Source organism: Apis cerana, linkage group LG15, assembly GCF_029169275.1.
Source record: "Apis cerana isolate GH-2021 linkage group LG15, AcerK_1.0, whole genome shotgun sequence".
NCBI lineage: Eukaryota > Metazoa > Arthropoda > Insecta > Hymenoptera > Apidae > Apis > Apis cerana.
Genome location: NC_083866.1, coordinates 4009729 through 4033607, shown reverse-complemented (window position 1 = coordinate 4033607; position 23879 = coordinate 4009729). Strand labels below are relative to the sequence as shown.

Sequence of the window (23879 nt, the reverse complement as noted above, 5' to 3'; positions counted from 1 at the left end):
ATTTGAAAGAAGAAAATCTTTTAAGTTAAAAATATTAATGATTATTATTTTTAGATTTGTTGTCTATTGAAAATTGGCATTTCGAGTAAATAATTCTATAATACATCTTTAATTATTCTATAATTAAAACGTTTATTTTAAATAAATGATTTACTTTTGTTATTAAATTTTATTATTTTTAATTGTAAATATCATGATACTAATATCAGTAAATATTAATAATATATCAATATTTTATTCACGAAATATATATGTATTGATATTCTAAGTACCTAATAAAATTATGACTAAATAATTTGTTATTTATAGATAAAATCAAAATAATTTATATGATGTTTTTGATGATATCTTTGATCATTAATTACTAACTAATTACTAAAATATTTATAGCCATATTTTTTTTCCTAACATATATATATTTTTTCTATTTATTATTGTTAGTAAACTTTAGAATTTTCTTCGGTGAAAATATAATTAATTTCATCTAATTGTTATTTTTCCTTTAAAAATATATATATATATATATATATATATATATATATATATATATATATATATATATAAATTGTTCAAAATATCCAATCGATAATTTATTGTATTATTAATTTTTATTGTATTATAATTTTTATTGTATTATTATTTATATTATTTTTTTATTGTACATTTATTTTTAAATATTATAAATATTTAATTTTTTAATGTTTTTTTTAATGAAAAATTAATCATTATCTTTTTTATTAATCTTGAAATATACAAAACTTCATTTTGAACAATCATCATTTCAGTTTTAATTTTAAAATTTCCAATGCTAATTCATTAAACTTATAATAAACTAAGAATTATAGGCCAAATTATATTTAAAACAATTTTTAATAAGATTCTTCCAACATTTCAAAATCATTTTTCAAATTCGAAATGAAATCGTAATTCAAATGAAGAATTCTAAAAAATAAAGATTGACTATTAGTATTAGTATTGTTATTCCAGTCATGAGATCATACTACATCTCTATCTCGCTATTTTTATTTAATTTATTAATTACATATTTTATTATAACTAAATTTGAATGCAAATTTACTTAATTTTTTTTAATTAAAATTAAAAAATTCGTCACTAAGCTGACGAATTGAAGATAAACTGAATTCGGTATTGCTGTTAAATAATCGACAGAAATTAATATTTGAAAATTATTTATATAAACGATTTATATATATCATATAAGTTTGATGAAGTAAATCTTTACTCTTTTCTGATGAAAAACATTTTCTGTGAATTCAGAATTTATATTCCGCAGAAATCTATGTTTCAAATATTGTATAATAAAAAAAAAAATTTTCTAAAAAAATCTGGCCATGAAATGCAGAGAATAATAAATCCTGGCAAAAAATTCAAGAGCTTAATCAAAAAAACTTATTCCAGAATCTTCGTGAGATCTAAATTGCTGGAAATTGAGATACATTATTTAATATATTAATGTACTTGGAGTCTATTTCTTGAAGTTTATTTTAAAAATATATTTTTTAAACATACAAATATTTGCAAGAGAATAATTCAAAAATTACAAGATTTATTAAGCCACGGACTTAACTGTACAATATAGAAAAAATGGAAGAAATTTTAGAAATTTTAGAATATGATTTCTGGAAATATAAGAAATTATTTACAGTTATAAATTAAAAAAAAAATTAAAAAAAACTAATAATAAATGATGAATTGATTATGTATTTATGTTCTTCTTTTTGTTCATTAATCACATCATTATTAGAAAAATAAGAATAAAATTAATATTTCTATTATTGTATATCTAAACCAGAATTTTTTTATTGATAATTATTGCTTCAATTTCTTGTAAAAAATTGTTTTCAAAGATAGAAATAACAATTATCAAAAATTACCAAGAAATTTTAAATAAATATCTAGAAAACATATTATTCTTAAAAAATCCTAAAACAATTATTTTTTAATTAAATCACATTATTTATTTTATTTCTTGAATTTTATATTTTTGTTATTATTTCTTTAATTCTTTTAATTTCTTACTATTTTTGTTATTGTTATTGTTATTTAAGTTATTTTATTTATCTGTAATTTTTATTATTTTTATATATTTTATATATATATATATATCTATCTTATATTATATATATAAGATATATATATAGTTTATATATTTAATATATATATTATTATATAATTTATATATTAAATTGTATATAAATATTCAAATAAATTTAAATAAAAAATATATATAAAATATAATATTGTATTTTATTTTCTCTTAAGATATAAATAACTTTTGTATTCAAACTGAATTGATTTATATTATCTTGTTGATATCCATATATATCATTTTTTTTATTTTCTTACTTATTGATCGTGTGAAATATTCGCTATAAAATTAAAATTAAAAAAATATAATTTAAATAGATATTGATATTTTTGTTTTGATACTGAATGAATTTTAGTACTGAATCATATAATATAAGTAATGAATAATAATATCTTATACTTTCATGATATTGATTCGTCTCTATCAACTGTTATCATTTCAACAATTTTTTTACCTGCATTTCCTATACAATACGAATTTTTTATAAATGAATGACAACATTTATATCCCCATTTACCAGTATGCCAGTAGGATCCCCAAACAGAATTATGATTATTTGGATAAATGTCTTCTTCATATTTTGATCTAATTATTTGTCTATCTTGTCCTTTAATAATCTATGAATAAATTATATTATTATATTACAATTATCTTCAATAATATATAACATATATGCATACATACTTTTCCATATCTAGAATATTCAACATATTGTTCTGTTTGTGCTAATAAAAGAGAAGGTGGAGGAGCATTGAGATGTTCTTCACCTCCATATGTACTAATTATGCTTTCTCGAGTTTTATCTTTTAATTCGTCACGTTTTTTATCATATTCCTGTTTAAGCAATTCTAATTTCGTAGGTTCTGCGAGCAAATGAACATCAACGCCTCTTTCATGTGCTTCCCATGCAAATAATTGTGCATTTGCATGTCGTTGCGTATCTCCCGAAAAACGAGCGAAGTTTTCACCTTTATAATCTACCCTATAGAATTGTTATTTTTAAAAATAAATATAATTTGTAATATTTTTAATGTATTATTATTTATTAAATTATTTATCATATTAAAAAGTGAAAAAATTTATAAAATAATTTTACATACTCTCTATCTGTACCAGCATAAGGATTATCACGCATAGATCTCGTTTTAGGATCATAATACGCTGAATTTGGATCCAAATTCCTTAAATATTTTGCTGTATCTTCTCTAATTCGTAAATTTCTAACAGTAATACGTTGTTTAGAATCTACTTTTGTTCCAGGCATATCAACTTCATCAACATATTTATCCTCATCTTTATCTGAATCTTGTTCATCATTTCCTTCTGCATTTAATTTTTCCGCACGCATTTGTCTTTTTGCTTCTTCAATCTTTTGATATTCTTCAACAATTGCTCTATGTTGTGAAGGATCGTAACCAGCCCATCTGCATATTAAATAAATATATTTAAAGTATTATTATAAAATAAATCTTATAAATAAAAAAAAATATTATATAAAATATATCTATTAAATTACCTATCTAATCCTAAAAAAATTACCTGTCTCTTTTGCCATCATAATCTGTAGATAATTCTGGTTGAGTAAACTCATCTGGTGCTATATTTGTATTTGTATATTTTGCACCTATTTTACGTGGACGTTCCATACATTCTTTTTTTTTGTGAGTTATTGCTCCACAATTTTCACATGCTCCTTTACGATATTTAGTTGCTACTTTAGATGAATCTACACCACGTTTATACCATTCATTTATACCACTATATTTTTTTTGTTTTTCTGGTTGTGGTCTTTGATGCTTTAAAGTAGGTCCCTTAAAGAATTATTTATGAGTATTAATTTTATTACAAAAAAAATCAATTTTGTAAATGTCAATACATACTTGAGCTCCAAAATACCATGGTGTAGCACTAATATACTGTGGTATATGTGGATTAATATCTTTGCCTTCTTCATCTACTGCAGCTGGTGCTGTACCAGCTTTTCTTGCTTCTTCCAATTCTTTCGCTTTTCTCCAATCTTCTCTACTTTTTTTCTTTGGTTCATCTTCGAAATTGCTTTTATTTTTTATAATTTTTGACACAGGTACATTAGCTAAAGTATTAGCCATTTTGATAAAATAATTAATAAAATAGTTAAATTAATTTTAATATTATAATATTATTTGTTTTCAATTCCTTAAATATGTTTTAAGTAAAGTATTAAAAATAATCTAATAAAATATTATATATAATATATATGATATAATATATTATAAATTTAATGGAAAACATTCGCATTTAACATTAGATTATAATTTAGTAGATTATAGAAATAGAAGATTATAATAAATTATAGAATAATAGAGGCACAAATTAATTGAAAAACCATAGTTCAGTTGACAATCCTCAATTTTTTTTCTAGTTATTTCTATTCTATTTCTTCCATATCGAATTTTACATTCTTTTTGGCAATACTAACTATATCTAATAATGTATATTCAAGATCTATTTTTAAGGTAGATTTACAAAATTTTATATATAAATAATGATTATATTATACATATATTTTCATTAATGTAATGTAATGTAAATGTAAATTTGTATACTTTATATAGGTATTTTATAATAAACATTATAGAATTCATATAATTTTTTAATATTAAACTAACTAGTATTAGAATTTGTATTTTTATTTTATTTTGTTTTTATTTTATTTCATTGTAAATTATAATAAAATATATATTTAAAAATAAAATAAAAAAATAAATAAAAATTTATAAATTATTATCAATTGTAAGCGTAAAAATTTTTAAATTAAATTTATATTAAAAAAAATTGTATAAACTTGACTAATGGAAATCACCTTAAAAAGTTCTATTTAAAAAGTCGGAATTTATCGATAGTATTGGAGCTTTATAACTAAGTATATTTCAAATTTAATATTTTCGCTACAATTTTTAATTTTAAGTATGTAATTAAGTAATTTAAAATGTATGTATATTAATTAATACTTTTAAAAATATTAATATATTGTATTTTTATTATATAAAGTAGTTACAATCTCCAGCTGCTTCAAGAATTGGAATATGATCAAAATGGAGTCAGTGCCAAATAGATCGATATTGTTCCGTAATGTTACGTATTGTTACTGATTTTTCTATTTATTGCATAATAGTAAGTAAATACTTATTAAAATTTATTCGTCGTATTTTGCGTTATTTATTTAATAAAATGATTAATTGATTATCAACAAACCCGCGAAATTTAAGTTTTAATGTTAAAACTGTTTTTTTTCAATTCTTAAAATTTATTTTCATTTTTTATTTACTAATTTTTTTTTAATATTAAATCTTATAAAAATATAAATATTATTAGAATATATAAAATATAAATTTAAAAAAATATTAAAATTAAAATAAGAAGTTACAAATAATTTTTAATGAATTTTATTGCAATTGGAAATATGTTTTTCTTTTTGAATACAGAATAGAGCATGGAATGGATGGATCATGTCCACTTTTGCTTCCATCCTTTGAGGAAAAGGACAATTCTGAAACTTCATATTCATCCCAAAAGATTGGTCTATATAGACCAACATCAGATACTATTGATTTAGGATATCATACATTAGATAATAATGCTTGCCGTTCATCATCTGCATCAACTATTATATCAGTTCCAATTAGACAACAAATTTTATTGCAACAAAAGTGCATTTATGTAACAGATTTATGTCAATTGGATGATACTTTATTATTGAAGATATTTAGTTGGTTGGGAACCAGAGATCTATGTTCCATTGCTCAAACTTGCAGACGTCTTTGGGAAATAGCATGGCATCCATCTCTTTGGAAAGAAGTAGAAATAAGATATCCGCAAAATGCAACAATTGCATTAAATGCCTTAACCAGACGAGGATGTCATACATATATTCGTCGTCTAATAATTGAAGGTGCTATTGGTTTAACTGGAATTTTTGCCCAATTACCGTTTTTAAGCTTAACTTCATTAGTTCTACGACATTCTCGACGTGTTACAGACACAAATGTGACAGTTATTTTAGATAATTGCATACATCTAAAAGAATTGGACTTAACAGGATGTATTAGTATAACAAGAGCATGTAGTCGAATAACTACATTACAATTACAATCATTAGATCTTAGTGATTGTCATGATGTGGAAGATTCTGGCTTAGTATTGACATTATCTCGCATGCCACATCTTGCTTGTTTGTATTTACGACGATGTGTGCGTATAACTGATGCAACTCTTATTGCAATTGCCTCTTATTGTGGCAGTTTGCGCCAATTATCTGTTTCGGATTGTGTAAAAATCACTGATTTTGGAGTACGTGAATTAGCAGCACGTCTTGGCCCATCTTTGCGTTATTTTTCAGTAGGGAAATGTGATCGTGTATCAGATGCTGGTCTATTAGTTGTTGCTAGGCATTGTTATAAATTGAGATATTTAAATGCTCGTGGCTGTGAAGCACTTAGTGATAGTGCTACGTTAGCTTTGGCACGTGGATGCCCACGTTTAAGAGCTCTTGATATAGGAAAATGTGATATTGGTGATGCAACTCTTGAAGCCCTTTCTACTGGTTGTCCAAATTTGAAAAAATTATCCTTGTGTGGTTGTGAACGTGTCACAGATGCTGGATTAGAAGCATTAGCATATTATGTACGAGGATTAAGACAACTCAATATTGGTGAATGTTCTAGAGTTACATGGGTTGGATACAGAGCAGTAAAACATTATTGCCGTAGATGCATTATAGAACACACAAATCCTGGTTTTTCAAGCTGAGTCTTTTAAACTATTTTTTGCTATTATTTACAATCTATTTATTAACAATATTTTTATATATTTTAGTATTTTAGATACCAATTTGTAAAAAAACGGCTAACACCTATATATATATATGCATACATGTGTATGATACGCGTCGTTTATATTTTATATACTGTGTGATTTGTAATATGCAAGAAAACATTTCTTATTATTTATTGATTTTATAACTTAATATACGAAAATTAATATTAAAGTTCAATATAATATGTATATTTATTTTATAAATAAACATTTTTTTTAACTTCTATCAAATTGCAAAAAATATATTAATATTTTATAATTCTTTCATAAAAAATAATTTTAAATAAATATTGAGATATTGATGTAATTTAAAAAAATAAAATAAAATATTTAATACTTTCATAAATTTATATGTATTATTTATTCATATGTAAATGAAATAAATGAAATAACATTTTAAGACAAAGTATAATATAAGGATAATACAAATCGATTTATATTTTCTTAATTGATCAATGCAGTATTCACTTGTTGGAGTAATATGTTTAATAAATTTATTTCATTGCAATAATAAAAATAAATATTATTTTTATTATTATAAAGCCAAAGATATATAATACAATTTGAATATTTTATATAGTAAAATATATATATTTTTTGTTTTTGCATATATATGTGTTATAACCTATAACATAAAAATAAATCTACTTTTAAACGTTCGTATGATTCAGAATATAAATGAAGTTTTTGAGTATTTAATAAAAAGATTTTACGTTTATAAGTTAATATTGAATTATGAGACCTATACAAAGGAGACAACATGGTTTGCAATATGGCATTTATTTGCTATATATGCAAGCTTTAAATTTTGGTATCGATAAAATTCCACCAGCTACTTTATTTACGATCATTGCACAAGTAAATAATTAATTTATGAATGAAGATAATAAATTAACGTAATTACTATAAATAATAATATTTTAGGTTTTACTTTACATTGGCTTCATAAAAGTTCCATGGAATGCAGAAGAAGTATGTATATCAGCAATAAAAATATTTAAATATCATGATTGGAATTCTTTTATAATATCAAATTTTGAACATGGTTCAGACATGCATTTGTACTATAATATGGTATCTTTAATCTTGAAAGGTTCATATTTAGAACCTATGTATAAAACAATGAATTTTGTTATTTTATTAACTATTCTTTCATTTGGATGTAGTACTATGTATATAGGATTAAGTTATGTTTTAATGCAATTAACAGGAGATTATGGATATTATGTACAATGTGCTATTGGATTCTCTGCTATTTTATTTGCATTAAAAGTAATTGTAATTTGTGAAGAATATGATAGGATTCATGATGTTGGAGGACTTAGAGTTCCTAGTAAAATTGCTGTTTGGGTTGAATTGATTTTAATTCATCTTTTAGTTCCACAATCTTCATTTATAGGACATCTTGGGGGTATTTTGATTGGTTGTTTATATTGTTATACTTTTATTGGTGAAATGATTGATAATATAATATATATTATAACCAGTATTCCTATTATACATGAAGAACAATTTTATAGACGACGTAATTCATTATTTAGATAAATTTTGAATTAAAACAATAAATTGAAAAGTTTTAACTCTTCAGATGCGGATTCTAAAATGTTTCAAATGATTTTTATTTTATTTCATTTTACAATTATCATGATATATCTAGTTTTTAGGATATCTTAGCTTTCAGAAATTAAAATTCAAATCTAAAAATTTTTCATTTTTAAAATGTTTTTCTTTTACATAAAAGTAATTAACATATGTAATGAATTAAAATATTTAATTTAAAAATATTTTATACAAAAAATTAAGAAAATTATTCGCGACTGAAAAGTTAATAGATATTGTTATAAAAATTTTATTAAAAAATTTTAAAATCTGTAAATTTATAGAATTTAAAAAAATTCTATAAATATTTACATACATTTTTAAATACTTATGTATATTAAAATGGTATTATTATATAATTTTGCTTTTTAATTACTTATCTATTCACATTTTCTAAAATATATAATTAAGACAATTAAAATTATTTACAAATTATATACATATTTATATATATATAAAAGAACTATAAAGATATTTTCAAAATTATTTTATATTGTAAATAATATTTATTATAATGTATAAAATAAATTAATTTTTTATTAATTATATTGTCAATTCATTTATATACTATGTTTATAAATATTACATGTATATTTATGCATTATATTATAAACAAAAAATTTTTTTTTTTTGAATAAAATTTTTATGTAGATTTTAAATAGATTAATGAAAATTATAAGTTTATATATTTTATTTTGTCAAATTCATTTAAATTAATTCAATGATCTTTTTTTTTTTTGAACATTTTATATAAAATTATTTTCAATTATTCATTTAATTATAACACAATTAATTTGATTTTAATACTTTATATAATTTATACAATGTTACATTAGATATTTTAAGCCTTACCTCTGTATTTAATAATGATGACACTAAAAATAAGTTATAGTTAAAGTAACAATAATAAAAAACAAATAAATATTAAAATATATTAATGAATAAAACAATTGAGCTTACAGATTGTTTGGTAATCCGTTTTATATGGAATGTCATAAAACACAAAATATGTGCACATTTTTTGTAACAATGATATATTTCCATCAATTTTCCCATTTTTTAAATAAGATTTAATATGTGGTGTTAATTCTAAAAAAATTATTAATTATTAAAAGAAAGAAATAAAAATTTAATATAAAAAGCTATGATACATACCGCGCTCCCAATTATCCATAATATAAGAAATTCTTTGTTTCATTGCAAGTATGCTTTCTGTACCAAGTAATGGATTTTTATTTTCTGTGTAAGATTTTTTTAACATTTGAGATGAAACAAGTTTTATTTGCCATATAGAAAAACTATTTGGTTTTTTTTCTATAATTTCCATACTTTTTATTAAATTAACCCATAAAGGAAGAAGATTAACTTTATCTTTTATTACACATTCATATACAATTATAGCAAATGTATGTAAAAAGTATTTTTCAAATTCTGACATTTCAGAATATTGTTCTTCATATTTACATAAGTAATTTGTATCTTTCAAAGTAGATAATTCTATAATTTCCACTTTTCCATTAGAATTATATTGCTCATTCCAACTATCACATATTATTCTTTCGGATGTATCATTTAAATTTTGAGATAAATATCCAGAAGTATTTTTAACTGAGCTACCAGAAGATTGTACTTTTATGATAATCTCATTTTTAATTTTATTTTTTTTAGGCAATTGTAAGAAACATTTGACTATATTTAAAATAGTTTTATCATTTGTAAATGAAGTTACACATTCAGGACGAGCAGCCCATGCAATAACATTTTCTGTTGTTAACGTTTGAGCGATTAAACTTCTAAAACCCTGAAATATTTATAAAATATATTTATAAATTTATTAAAAAATATTAAATTTCAATGCATTTTAATTTTATATAAAAAAACTAAATTATAATTACATGTGGATCTTCTATATAAGGTAAACAACCAGCTCTTTGTTTAACACCTAACATTTCACATTTTTTAAGCATATTTTCAAGCTGTTGCCAATTATTATCTTTTTCAAAAATAATTTCCCAATATCTATCATCTTTTAATTCAATTTTCTTAATATTACATAATTGTGGTAATAAGCATGGTGCCTGAAGTATTAAATCTTGTCCTTCAGCGTCTTTTTCTGATTCAAATGTTAATTGTACTGTTGCATAACAATACTGACTGCTATCAATATCTTTAGGTAAAATTATGCGTGGTTCGGCAGCAAGTACGTATAAATGTCGCAATGCTTGTAAATGATATCTGATAATAAAAATATTTATTAAGATAACAAATCAATTTTAATAAATATATTATACTGATATTAACCTATTATCATTACTATGTGTTGGAAATTTTGGAAAAAGAGAAATTATAAGCGCAGCTATTGCACTAGGACTGTTGGAAAGAGTATATTTGCCTCCTCCAAGAAAAAGAAAACCAAGAGCCATGTGTGTTGCTAAATGAGATCCATATGTAACAACATTACTTGCAGGTCCTACTCGTGTTCGTATGTGTCGACATATCCTCATAATCTAAAATTTAATATAAATAAATTAGTAAATAATATACATAAAAATATTAAATAATTATATATTAAATTTACTTCTAAGTTTCCAGTTCCTGCCATTACAATTGCAGCAGAAAGTAAAGTAACATTTAAACAGGTTTCAATAGTTGATTTTCCTGCTAATTCGGCAATAGTTTTATGTGATAATGTTGTAAACATTTGGGTATAATTATATAAAGTTTTAAAAGCATTTTTATTGGCAGATCCAGCAAATTTTAAACCCAAAGCCATACAGGCACCCGCAATTATATTGCAATAAGCTTGACTGTATTTTAATTAATAATAATTAATACAATTAGTATAAAAAAATGTTATAACAATATTCTTATATGCATACATATTTCAAATACTTACTTCATAGTTTCCAAATCAACATTCTGTCCTATTTCTGAAGTTGGTTTTTGTAATCTATATTTATAAACAATATTAGGAACATGACTAGAAACCCAGGATTTTGTTGGTTCAATTTCATTCCAGAGAATAAGTGATTTTGCTAATATTCTCAATAATAAGAAATCAGGTCGTACAAAATCTAATAAATATTGAGTATCAGGAGCTTGCATCCATTCTGCTACTGCTCTATTGCCTGTATTAAAATACATAAGACCTAAAGCTATAGTTGCTCCAGGACTTGTCACATCAATATTTATAGAGTCACCTTCTCTTATTTGATAACTAAAATAATAAAAAAAGAAAGAAATATAAAAAAAATTTAAATATATAATTTTTATTATAACAAACACACATACACACACCTAGGTGATTTATATTTATCTTTCTGTGCTCCAGTAAAAGGTCTAACATATCCTCCGACCATATAATAATGTAAAGTATCTGGTATATTAGCTAAATCTGATCCACTTCCACATCCTAATACTACTAAACCTAATGCAAGACCTGCTGCTAAAGAATAAGATTCTCGATCTATACAGTTTTTCATTTCTGGTCCTGGAGGTCTGCCTTTAAATAATTTAATTAATTTAATAAAATCATATAAATTTAATATAAATTTAATAAAATCATATAAATAAAAATTATAATTCTATATTAATATTAGTTACCAATCTCTGACAATAAAGCATATGAAATATGTCTATGAGCAGTTCCTTGATATACTAAACCAACTCCCATCAATGCTGCAACTTGAACATTCTGTTGAACGTTTAATTCGATACTTGTTGGAGGTAATAGAGTTTCTACATGAAGAGATAATAATTTAGTCATAGAAACATTCATTGTACCACGATGGGTTGCTGATAATCCTAATAGAAGTCCAACACTGGTAGCCTCATGACATTCGACTAGATATTCATACATACTAAAAGGCGCTAAATTTTTTAGGTGACCATTTAAACCAAGAGCCATTAAGAATCCTGAATGTTCAATACCAAATTCGCCTTGTTGTTGCTTATTATATACTATCCATGTTGAATCAATATTAGATGCATCTGGATGAATACGAAGACCTGCAGCTACACCATTATGAAATAATGGCCATAAATTCATATTTGGTGGAACATCTATATGAGCAAGCTCTACAGTTGTTCCACGAGGAGGTGCTTTTCCTACACATATAATAACATTTTATGATTTTAAAAAAATTTTAGTAATATGAATATCATTATTTTTTCATACCAGTTAAACAAAGTCGTGGAATTGGTAATTGTTCTGTAATAATAGGAGTTGAAGTTCTGAGTGTAAACATGCCTCTAGCTACTGGAAGTGCCATTGTTCTTGTGCATAGTGCATGTAAATGTTTCTCCTGTTCTTCTATAAATTCATGATCACTTACATCTGGCCTCTGAACTATTGCTATTCTTACCGGTTTTGACGAGTTTAGGAGTTTTCGAACTTCTGCTACCCTATGATCTTTGTTAAATCTCAATTTCAATATCTATATAACATTATAATTCATCAATTCATTAATTTTAACAAATAATATTATATAAATATTTTCGATAATTATATACATATATGTATAATTAAACGTACAGCATCATCAAATTCCATGCCATCATCTTGTTCAGGATCTTTGATTGAATAATTTTTTCCTTCATTTTCTAAATGATTTGAAGGTGATTTATCTAATTCAGATAAATCTTGTCGATCTACTAATTCATAAGCTTGCATTGGCCAATTTGATGGCGGTCGTTCTCTACATCTGTACATTATATCTTTCAATAATAATGATACACCAGGAGGTAATGTTTCAAGATCCTTTTTATTCATACCTATAAATATAAAAAAATTAAATATATAATTTTTAATTTATATTCAAAATTAATGATGAAAGCTAATGATAAAAAATTTACCTAATTCATGGTATAATAAAACTATTCTATCTATTGCAGAACATTCAATATTTTTATACATTTCTTTTTCAAATTTATTTCCACTTTCTTGAAAATCTATACGACTTCCAGCTGGTATTATATGCTTTATAAATTTATCGACTTCATGTATAATAACTTGATTTTCATTTGCTATAAGTGCCATTAAATAAATTATATTTTTTGTCTTCGGATTTACTTGACTTAAATAAGGAAATGGTGTTATTTCTATTCCATTTAGTAAATTATTTAATGTTTCAAACACATTTGGTGGTTTTGATGATACATAATTTGGTATAATAATTTTCTGCAAGTCTGTATCCTTCATTTGAGATGTAGCATTTTTCAAGTAATAGATAGATGGATAATCAAGAAAATAATGATGAGAATATATATCGAATCTTAAATCCAAACTTAATTGATATAGTAATTGTGCAAGTAAAGGTAAACTTTCTGACATTACAATATTTAACTTTAATTCTTCATATAAAAGATGTAAAGAAAACAGAATGAGCGGAAAATATGGAAATAAAATAGATTGTGCGTTTATTTTGCCTGTATTACTTGATTCTGTAATGTATGATACTGATGTTTGAAATATATTAGATGTTTTTTGAAGACCAAGAATATTTGAAATAAATATTTGTGAACTTCCATTTTTTATAAAATTTGTCATATATTTCCAATCATCATTCGATCCAGAATTGTTTGTTTTCTGTTTTTTTGATACCACTATAGGACTATTGCGTTCACCAAGTTGATCTTTTTCATTTGTTTGAATTAACTGTAATTTTTCTACTTCATATCCTAATAATGTAAATAAAACTACAAGAAAAAGATACCATTCCTGTTCTGGTGAAAAATCTTGAGGTCCAGGAGCATTTCGTGCCCCATACCATTTTACCAATAATTGCATTGCTAAATCTTTTTGTAAAACACCTCTTAATGTTTGTAAACATTTGGTTACTATAAAAAATACAGAGTAATTTATTATTAGAATAAATATTATAACAACAACAACAACAACAATAATAATAAAATAATTATATAATTTTTAATTATTATTAATTTATTTATAATATTTATTTACCTAGAGGAGAGGTACTGGATGTTGGTAATGTTATTCGAAAATAATTTTTACTTCCATATTCTAAAGTAATTTTATTTCCGACTGCTTCTTTTAAAACGAGAAAATTAGTTTCTACTAAAGGATTTTCCAATAAAATAGGTGGTCTTGCACAATTACCACCTACAGGACTTAATAAATGTAATTCTTCTTCAAATTTAATATCATGAGAAATAGTACAATTTTGAGAAATCAAGGAACTTCGTCGTGGAAAAGGAGAACCTAATTTATGATTGATATTAGATAAAAAATAGTTACATCCTGTTAAATTTGGAAGTATTCCTGTTACATGTAATTTTCCGATACAAGTTATACCCGAATATAATACCACTCCATTTGACAAATCCATTATTGCTATTATATGTAAATTCTAAAATAAAAAACATTTTATATTGTTTATTAGTAATTTTAATTTAGTATGAAATAATAATACTGACTGGTATATTAACAGCACCCTTTGCCACAATGTTTGTTACCATGCCAAAAATAATTTGTTGTTGTTTATTTGTCTTTTCAAGTCTTACTAGAAAAAGTTGAGATCTATGTGGAACTAAATAACATAAGTAGTTTTGTCCCACAAAATCTGATGACAAAAATACTTTTGATGCTCGACTAGACGTAATATCCCTTAAAAAATAATATTATATTTTTTTAAAATAATAGAAAATATAAAAAAAATTTGCAACGATTTATATAAAAATATGATACATACTTTGGAATTCCAACATTTTCAGTCCATACATGATCAAGACATATTTCAGGATATAAAGGTTTACTTGATGATATAACATCCTGTAACTGTATATTACTGCAGCTACCTAGAAGACTGTTTTGTGTATGATTTAATACAGAAGTCATTTGTTGCAATCTTGTATGATGTATAATTGAACTTGTAGGTGCACTAAGTAAAGGTGAAAAAGCAGAATGAGTAGGGGATTGACAACGCGAAATAGTTGCCATTGGACTTTGAGATCTTGAATGTTGTTGTTGTTGCTGCGAAGGTGAAGGACCTCCTGAGCAAGTAGTAGTATAAGATGTTCGAGAACCAAATGGACTATTTGAAATTCCTAATCCCAGATTAAATTGTGGATTTGGAACTCCTAAAATGTAAATATATTGTTAAATAAAAATTTTAATTTTTTTTTAATTAAATAAGAAATATTTTTACCAAATATACTTAAATGTCCTTTATTTGTACTTTTATAGGAAAGATTATTTCCAATATTTAATGGTGATGCACTTGTTGATTGATTAAATATACTAGTAGTAGTATCATTATTTCCACAAACTATTTGACATTCTTCTATTGAAGCTTTACGTATTTTATATACAGAATGTAATCCAGTCTTAGTATCATATATCACAGCCAAAGATGGTTCAGAACTAGTAAATACAATTTGTTGATTTGAATCATACATATATGATATGTTTCCTGTAAATAAAATTATATATTAAATATATTCTTTATAGAATTGAAGGATTATAAAATTTATATGATTATAAAATATATAAATATAAAATTTATATTTACCATGTTTAATAAGTACAGGACAAATTTCATCTAAAGGATGTGTAAGAGAAAATACTACAGGTAAATTTATATCATTTTTTAATTGTAACCTATTTCCTTCCAATGATGTATATCTACAAAATTGATTAAAATTCATATTATATTATTAATATTCATATTTCAATTTCAATATATAAATTTCTTAAAAAATAAAAAACAAACCTTATTTCTGATATAGGGACTTGTGTTTTTTCCAACAAAATACCATATTTTGTTGCCCATACAGCAGATACCTAAATTATACAACTTAATTATAAATTTCACTAAATAAGTAAATTTAGTTAAAATATTACCTGAAATTGTAAACTAGATACATAATCTTCTCCAATATTGGTAAATACTTTAAGAGTATATGAATCAATTAAACAAATGCATTCTATTGTTTTATCATAATCTTCCTCATCTATTTCTTTTCTTTTTGCTAAATGATCAGGTATATTAGTATGAAATTTACACCATAATGCATGTTTAATATCTGTTTCACAAGTATAAGTTGTTTGCAATATTCTTGTAGTTTGATTACCCTTTGAATGAATTGCAATTTTGCCTGAACAATATAATTCTTCTTCACCACATATATCATTTTCACGTACAATCCAAAATTCCTTCTACATTTACAGCAAATAAATAAAAATTATATGTATTAGAAACTTTAAATATTTGAAATACTAATACATAAATTGATTATACTTACTGGTAAAGTTTCTGAAATATTTACTTGACTAAATTTTTGTAATAAAATACTTTCTCCTTCAACTGTTTGATTGTTTGATAATTGTTGATTAGTCGCTGATTCAGGATGTCGTAAAATTATTTGTCTTCCACCAGGAATATATTCCTTATAAGAATATATAAAATTGAAAATAAGTAAGTTATTTATTTAAATCAATAAATATTTTCAATATTAAAAAATAACAATACTTTTTAAAATTATAATCACATATGTTTATTAATTATACCATAACCTAAAAAATATTTAACTTACCACCGGTTCTGAGGCGGCGATCATTTTTTCCTTAGTTTCATCCAGATTTGCAGATTCTAATTATGAAGAAGTAAGAAAACAATATAACAATATATTATTTTAAATTGTCTCTTAAAATTATTTGAAAATATTTGTGCAAATAAGATGTTACTAAACGATGTGTCACTATAGGCATCGCCATATTCGATTACTTATTTATTATATAGGTATACATATATATATAAATTTTATATAAAATTAAATATCTTAAACTCTTAATTGAAAATATAGGATTATGTTGTTTATTTAAAAATATATTTTCCACATTTAATTGATATAATTTGTGCCAATAATAATTATTTTATTATAAAAATAAACAATATAAATATTGTTATATTTATATATTGATTATTTATAATTCATAATAGTAAAAAAAAAATAAGATATAAAATATAAATAAAATATATAGCATAATTAATAAATTAAATGTGTAAAATATAAATATAACAATATATAATAAAATTATGAATTTTTTTTATAAATATAAAAATATATTTATATAAAAAAAGAAAATATAATCACAAATATAATAACATTTCGATAATTTTATGATTGTTAAAAAAAACTCAAATACTTTTTGATATATTTTTAATATTTTTACAATAAATTACTACCAAATAATTTAAAATTTTTTAATTCTATGTTATTACATATTTTATTACGTATTTGTTATATACGAAATTATATATAGAATATAAATTTGCAATTATTATTTCATCATAAAAACTGATATAATCAGTACATATGTAAAGAGTTTATAGATTTATTTTACCAAAGCATACATATTTACAAATACTTTGCAAAATTGTTACTATAAATAGAAATTACATTATTTTCTTTATAACGATAACTTTGTTAATCAAAGCATTTTATATTTGTTTTAATAAAATTCTATTTTTGTTATATTAAATATAAAATTATAAATAGTATAAAAAAAACAAATTTATAATTTAGAAAGATAATATTTTGAAAAGAAGTGATTTCATTACTTAAACGTATTAATTAATTTATTTCAAAGTACATTTAACTTTAAAAGTTAAAATGTATCTAACTTTGAAAACTTTTATGTACATTTCCAAGGAATCTTAATGAAATATTGCTTAAAAATAAAATAAAAATTTTATTTTAAAATTATAACTAAATAAATATTTGCATGTAAAAAATTTTATATAAATTATTGAATATAAATAAATTTTATTATATTGTTTTTTATATTATGTTTTCCTATTCTAATTTATGGAATATGAACATTTTATGATTCCTTGGAATATATTTTTGTGTAAAAGAAGTTGAAGCAATATTTAAAAAAAAAATTGCAATATTAAAAGCATTCAAAGAGCATAGTTAATATGGTACATGTCGAATCTAATGCCGACTGTGCCATTATTTATATGTTGTACTTAAATTATTTGACATGATATAAATCATTTTGAATTAAATTCAAAATGTCTTACGATGAATTGCTCTTATACCATCTTCTTCATATTCTCTTTTACTAACCCACATTTTTTTAAAAGTATCTAAAGAAGCCAAAATAGAACCTCCAATCCATGTACTATATAATCGTTCTTGAGGAGCTGATATCTATATGTTTGAATTTAAATATTTTATAAATAAAATAATAAAAGAAATTAAATATGAAATAATATTTATTATATATCATTACATACCCTAATTTTTATATCTTTTGGTGCCATTTTACGAATTTCCGATAATAATCTATCACCAAATCCCTAAAGCAAAAGAAAAATATTTATAATGATTCTAAAATTTAATTCTTTATATATTAATACTTATATATAAAGTATTATATATAAATATTATATATATATTATAAAATTTCATTAATTTTATACTTACACGGAATAATGTTGATCCTCCTGATAGAACAATATTTTGAAATAATACTTTCCTTAAGTCTAAATCAGACTTTTGAATGGAATATGTTAGTACTTCATGAAGTCCTTCACATTCTTCTCCAATTAGATCTGGTCTAAAAAGGACTTCAGGAGCTCTAAATCGTGCTGGACCAATCTATCATAAAGACATATATTCCAAATATATTATATAACTTTTATATAAATTTAATGAAAAATTAAATGAAAAATTTTCATATAAATTTAAAATATATATAATCAATCAAATTATTTAGATAAATAAAATAAATAACAAGTAATTTTAAAAAATAACATAAATTATTACTTCTAAGTAACTTCCATCAGGTAATATATATTGGAATTTTTCTGTTTCAATAGTTTCTTCTTTTTGAGGATTGCTAGCAAGATAACATGCTCTTTCTTTAATTGTTCTAACAATTTCAAATTCTGCTGTAGTTCTGAAATTAATACCCTCTTTACGTAAAAGAAGTCGAAGATGTCTTGTGACATCACGTCCTGCTATATCAACCCTCATAATACTATGAGGCATAGCAAAACCTTCATAAATAGGTACTGCATGTGTTACACCATCTCCAGCGTCTAAAACTACTCCTGTAGTTCTTCCTGTGGCATATCTTTAAATTAAATTCACATAATAAGAACATTATTCATTTAATTTCAACATTATTAAAACATAAAATATCATAATATAAATAAAATTGTAAATCCATTATAGCTGAATACCTACAGACTAAGTACAGCTTGCATTGAAACAAATAATGCTGGAACATTGAATGTATCAAAGAATATTTCTGCAGCTTTTTCTCTATTTTTTCTTGGATTAAGAGGTGCCTCTGTTAATAAAACTGGATGTTCTTCGCTAAATGTTGCTAATTGATCTTTACTATAAACATAAGACCAAATTCTTTCCATATCATTCCAATCTGTAACAACTCCATGTTCCATTGGATAACGAAGAGACAAAAGACCACGATGTTCTTCTGCTATTGGACCCACAAAAAGATCTCCTTCTAAAGCACCAGCCATAACACGTGTATGTTTGGGTCTACCAATACTAGAAAAAATTATCAATTTAATTAGAATAATATCATATAGATTTAAAGATTAAACAATATTATTAATTAAAAATAAGATATTAAGAACTTATATTTGATTTTATTTTATTATTTGTCAATTAATTCTACGATAGTATAATAGTATTAAAATATTTATATATATATACTTACTAATTTGGAAATCTGCATTTTGGTATTTGATCACCTGCAAATCCTGCTTTAATTACACCAGAACCCTAAGAAAATGAATTATATAGTATCATCATTGAATCATTATTGATTTTAAACTATAGCAATTATTGTATTTTTAATAGATCAGTTTTAATATATATAACATATTTGAATATTAAAATATTAATATAATAAAAAATATATAAATATAAAATATAAAATAAATATAAAAAAATTATATTATAGAAATAATAATCATAATTTTAAAGAAAAAATATAAAATTATTAGCGTTACTTAAAAGCCGACATTATGGTAGAATTCAATTTGACATATCGATATAAAGGAAAAAAAAAATGTTTAAAAATTACAAATTTTCATGCATTACTCACGTTATCGATAACTACGGGTTGATTAATTATTACATCATATGGCTCCATAATTATCTAAAAATTTCACTATTTTATGTAAAAACTATATAAATTCACAACTGTAACCCCACAGTCGCACACCTATTCTTTGGTGAGGTCTAAAGACAGTTATTTACAGCTAAGAGATATAAAAGTAGTTACTAGTTACTAGCAGGTTTGCCAATATTATTCAAATTTGCTAGCAAATTCAGAAATAGATAATGAAGTTTTATCTTTTATTAATTTTTTTTTTATTACATATTTTCCTTAATTTCTTAAAAAAATATATATATATAAATTTAATAAATAATTTTTATTAAATATTTATTAAATTATTTATTTATACATTATACATAATAAAACTATTTATTTATTATATCATAATACTTGTAATTTATTAATTACAAGTATTAAAAAAGTATTTACTAAAAAATCACATTTACTTTAAATTTTAATTTTAAAATTTTTATTTTTAAAGTAATTTATATTACAATTTTATATTATTTTTTTACAATCAGGATTTAAGAAATTTATTTGATTACATTATTTTTAAAATTGTTTTTTCTTATTGCTTAAATTCCAGAAAATACAATAATCATATTTAATAAAATTATTATATATTTATTATAATTATATTTATTATAATTTAAAAATATAAAACTTATATAATATACTTACATAATTTAAATATGAACCAAGAATTTATTTTAATACTTACTTAAATAATTTATAATCATATATATAATTAAAAAATTAATATAAAATATAATGTAAAAATATACAATTTGATAATATTATTTGAGATCACTATTAAAATTACTATTAAATTTCATAGATAATTAATTTTACATGACTATAATATATATATATATGAATGAATATTTTGTGTTACAAAATATTTTTCTATTTATTACAAAAAAATATTCATAAGTGATTATAATAATTTACAGATATTATCACATTTGTATGCATAACAATAATATAGTCAATATTCACATTAGTAATATTTATTTTATATAAGTCCTGATTTATATAAAATATCCCCAGTAATATTTTTTAATTTTACTATTAGTAAAATAATATACATATAAATGAAATTATTTATACAACTAATAAATTTCTGCCATAAGTAATACAACTAGAGATGTCCAACCAGTGAATGGATGACTATTTTTACCTTCTCCATGAATATCACCATAATTTTCCCATATATATCCAGATTTTTTATATTGTTTTATAACATTTTGTATTAAATTTTTTCTCAAATTTTGATAAATTTTTTTTGCTTCATTTTTATATGGTCCTTCAATATTGGAATAATAGTATGCTGCTCTCACTGTTAAATAATTTAAATTCATCCATATAGCTCCTCTCCAATAAGGAGCATCATGTTCAGTATTATATTTCATGTAAAATGGTGATATCTTTGCAAGTGATCGTAAACCATATTTGGTCCACAACAGATCAGGATTTATTAAATCTTGTAATATTTTACCCAATTGCGGAGATTTAGGATTGATAATTTGTAAAATAAATGGAAATAGTGAAACATATCCAAATGATGAATCAACATATCTTAAAGTTGGATCTTCCATAACAATTCGTATTGTTTCCGATGGCTGTATATGTGATCTTGAAGGTGAAGATGATTTTCGTAAAAATACTTTATCTGTATGCAATCCGAAATCCGCATAAGTTTGTGTATGTGGCGATAAGTGTAATTTATTTAATAAATCATTATCAGATAAATAGTGATAAGTCTCTTGATATTTATTACTTGGATGATTTAATATTTCACTAATCTGATACATAATATCAGCAGCAAATGCAATCCAACAACGTAAATCAACATGTCGTTCATCGATATTTGGATGAGAAGCTCTTGGATAATCATCAAATCCAGATGTAAGTGTTTTAGGATTTAATTCTTTATTGGTTGTTCCATCTCTACCTCGCCATCTATATGTACTTGATATATCTCCAGTTTGTGTGGTATTAAACCAATTAAACCATGCTTGAAGGCGAGGATACAAATTATATAAAAATTGAAAATGTTTTTTCAATACTTCTTCTTGTTTATGCTTAAGTATAAAATGTAATGTTAAAAAAAACGTAGGTGGATTTGCATTTGTATTTATTTGAGTTACAAATTCTTCTGGAACTTTAGCTAGAGCTTCTTGACCCAAAATCATTTCTCTTGGAATCCAACCTTCTATGTTCATTAAATCAAACCAATGATTTATAATATCTAGTTCAATTTCTAAATCCCAAATTGAGATAAGTAAACCATGAAAACCTTCATCCCATAGAAATCCTCTTGGAAAAAAACTTCTACTAGGTACTGAAGTATACAAAGGTGCTTTCCAGTAAGGCACTGGTCCTTTAGTATATTGACTTTGTACTTGTGAACTACCATAAAAATAGCCTATGGAACCCATCATATTTGATAATGCCATTTTAGCAAATTTAATTTCTTCTTCTGTGAAACCTTTTGATCTTAATTTAAAGATTTTCTCAAATTTTTCGTCGAATAATTGCCGGTGCATTTCTAGAGCACGATCATAATTTTGACCAGTTAATTTGTCAACTCTATTAATAAAACTACCTGATTCATAACTAATTTCAATTTCAAAAGGAATTCTTCCTGTTACTTGTGTTGCAATAAAGTTTGCATCCTTTTTTTTTCCATCTGCTGATAATGGTATTTGTTCACCTGCTAAAACTATGTATTTCTTTGATGATCCTTTGTGAGATGCTATTCTAAGATTTTGAAGAACAGTTTCTTTCAAAACATTTGAACCAGAGACAACTGTTACTAAAAAAGAGTGTTCTTCTACAGTTCCCTGTATCATATTAAGATTTATACTAAATGAACCCAAATTTTGGGTATTTCCCTCAATGCTTGTTAGTTTTTCATCACTTAAATTAACTTTAATCCATCCTTTAACATTTTCTTCCATGGCAGTATAAAAAAGTAATGATATTTCTTCACCATTTCGAATCTGATTCTTAGAAGTTACAGCAATTCTTGTTGTCCAATCTCCTCCATGTTTACCACCAGATGTTTTAATAAATGTAGTAGTTAAAATAGCTGAATTATCCACTATTTCTTGAATACCAAATGTTTTTCCATCATGCTCCATCCATGCATATCTAAATAAATGTTAAAATGTAATTATTTTATAAAAAACT

General features: G+C 23.2%; 7 protein-coding genes across 9 annotated transcripts in view; 3 read left to right on the top strand and 4 right to left on the bottom strand.

Moving 5' to 3' along the window:
• Window positions 1-2249: 2249 nt before the first annotated feature.
• LOC107997949 (pre-mRNA-splicing factor Slu7) lies at window positions 2250-4591 on the bottom strand. The gene is made up of 5 exons (XM_017056900.2): window positions 3991-4591; window positions 3650-3921; window positions 3211-3534; window positions 2795-3092; window positions 2250-2727 (listed from the first exon to the last, which is right to left on the bottom strand). The coding sequence occupies exons 1-5, from the start codon at window positions 4216-4218 to the stop codon at window positions 2512-2514; spliced, it is 1338 nt and encodes a 445-aa protein (XP_016912389.1). The 5' UTR covers window positions 4219-4591; the 3' UTR covers window positions 2250-2511.
• Window positions 4592-4941: 350 nt separating this feature from the next.
• Window positions 4942-7195, top strand: LOC107997945 (F-box/LRR-repeat protein 7). The gene is made up of 2 exons (XM_062085656.1): window positions 4942-5056; window positions 5141-7195. Exon 2 carries the CDS (start codon window positions 5588-5590, stop codon window positions 6896-6898), a length of 1311 nt encoding a protein of 436 aa, XP_061941640.1. The 5' UTR covers window positions 4942-5056; window positions 5141-5587; the 3' UTR covers window positions 6899-7195.
• A 489-nt stretch (window positions 7196-7684) lies between these two features.
• On the top strand, window positions 7685-9106 carry LOC107997959 (rhomboid-related protein 4). Its single transcript, XM_017056913.3, has 2 exons — window positions 7685-7822; window positions 7889-9106. Exons 1-2 carry the CDS (start codon window positions 7700-7702, stop codon window positions 8507-8509), a joined length of 744 nt encoding a protein of 247 aa, XP_016912402.1. The 5' UTR covers window positions 7685-7699; the 3' UTR covers window positions 8510-9106.
• LOC107998012 (anaphase-promoting complex subunit 1) lies at window positions 9081-17318 on the bottom strand. Its single transcript, XM_017057005.3, has 21 exons — window positions 17117-17318; window positions 16826-16969; window positions 16425-16739; window positions 16294-16364; window positions 16093-16205; window positions 15730-15993; window positions 15274-15661; window positions 14999-15188; window positions 14526-14931; window positions 13418-14401; window positions 13098-13336; window positions 12741-12999; window positions 12167-12670; window positions 11861-12065; window positions 11460-11780; window positions 11142-11370; window positions 10865-11070; window positions 10459-10798; window positions 9719-10364; window positions 9524-9652; window positions 9081-9438 (listed from the first exon to the last, which is right to left on the bottom strand). The coding sequence occupies exons 1-21, from the start codon at window positions 17138-17140 to the stop codon at window positions 9353-9355; spliced, it is 6063 nt and encodes a 2020-aa protein (XP_016912494.2). The 5' UTR covers window positions 17141-17318; the 3' UTR covers window positions 9081-9352.
• A 411-nt stretch (window positions 17319-17729) lies between these two features.
• On the bottom strand, window positions 17730-20845 carry LOC107998039 (actin-related protein 1). The gene is made up of 7 exons (XM_017057051.3): window positions 20670-20845; window positions 20280-20344; window positions 19781-20107; window positions 19358-19667; window positions 19016-19189; window positions 18826-18888; window positions 17730-18739 (listed from the first exon to the last, which is right to left on the bottom strand). The coding sequence occupies exons 1-7, from the start codon at window positions 20715-20717 to the stop codon at window positions 18596-18598; spliced, it is 1131 nt and encodes a 376-aa protein (XP_016912540.1). The 5' UTR covers window positions 20718-20845; the 3' UTR covers window positions 17730-18595.
• Window positions 20846-21130: 285 nt separating this feature from the next.
• Window positions 21131-23879, bottom strand: part of LOC107997996 (uncharacterized) — a 10415-nt gene continuing 7666 nt past the window's right edge. For all 3 annotated transcript variants that reach the window (XM_062085631.1, XM_062085630.1, XM_062085632.1), the window contains one exon: window positions 21131-23840. In XM_062085631.1, coding sequence (XP_061941615.1) covers window positions 21797-23840 — 2044 coding nt within the window. In that variant the 3' untranslated portion in view covers window positions 21131-21796. The remainder of the gene's footprint in view (window positions 23841-23879) is intronic.
• Window positions 22452-23879, top strand: part of LOC107993438 (cytosolic purine 5'-nucleotidase) — a 26610-nt gene continuing 25182 nt past the window's right edge. Inside the window, exon 1 of the mRNA XM_062085641.1 lies at window positions 22452-22592. The gene's annotated coding sequence lies outside the window, so the exon portion shown is untranslated. The remainder of the gene's footprint in view (window positions 22593-23879) is intronic.

What these genes read in the sequence shown, in the direction of transcription:
- LOC107997949 (XM_017056900.2), bottom strand. Translation starts at nt 4,218, where the DNA reads ATGGCTAATACTTTAGCTAATGTACCTGTGTCAAAAATTATAAAAAAT. An exon ending in CATGGTATTTTGGAGCTCAA is followed by an intron (nt 3,922 to 3,990) that starts GTATGTATTGAC and finishes TAATTCTTTAAG; the next exon opens with GGACCTACTTTAAAGCATCA. An exon ending in TATGCTGGTACAGATAGAGA is followed by an intron (nt 3,093 to 3,210) that starts GTATGTAAAATT and finishes ACAATTCTATAG; the next exon opens with GGTAGATTATAAAGGTGAAA.
- LOC107997945 (XM_062085656.1), top strand. Translation starts at nt 5,588, where the DNA reads ATGGATGGATCATGTCCACTTTTGCTTCCATCCTTTGAGGAAAAGGAC.
- LOC107997959 (XM_017056913.3), top strand. Translation starts at nt 7,700, where the DNA reads ATGAGACCTATACAAAGGAGACAACATGGTTTGCAATATGGCATTTAT. An exon ending in TATTTACGATCATTGCACAA is followed by an intron (nt 7,823 to 7,888) that starts GTAAATAATTAA and finishes ATAATATTTTAG; the next exon opens with GTTTTACTTTACATTGGCTT.
- LOC107998012 (XM_017057005.3), bottom strand. Translation starts at nt 17,140, where the DNA reads ATGATCGCCGCCTCAGAACCGGTG. An exon ending in GAAAATGTTGGAATTCCAAA is followed by an intron (nt 15,189 to 15,273) that starts GTATGTATCATA and finishes TTATTTTTTAAG; the next exon opens with GGATATTACGTCTAGTCGAG. An exon ending in CAGGAACTGGAAACTTAGAA is followed by an intron (nt 11,071 to 11,141) that starts GTAAATTTAATA and finishes ATTAAATTTTAG; the next exon opens with ATTATGAGGATATGTCGACA.
- LOC107998039 (XM_017057051.3), bottom strand. Translation starts at nt 20,717, where the DNA reads ATGGAGCCATATGATGTAATAATTAATCAACCCGTAGTTATCGATAAC. An exon ending in ATGCAAGCTGTACTTAGTCT is followed by an intron (nt 19,668 to 19,780) that starts GTAGGTATTCAG and finishes TTTAATTTAAAG; the next exon opens with ATATGCCACAGGAAGAACTA. An exon ending in CTGATGGAAGTTACTTAGAA is followed by an intron (nt 19,190 to 19,357) that starts GTAATAATTTAT and finishes TCTTTATGATAG; the next exon opens with ATTGGTCCAGCACGATTTAG.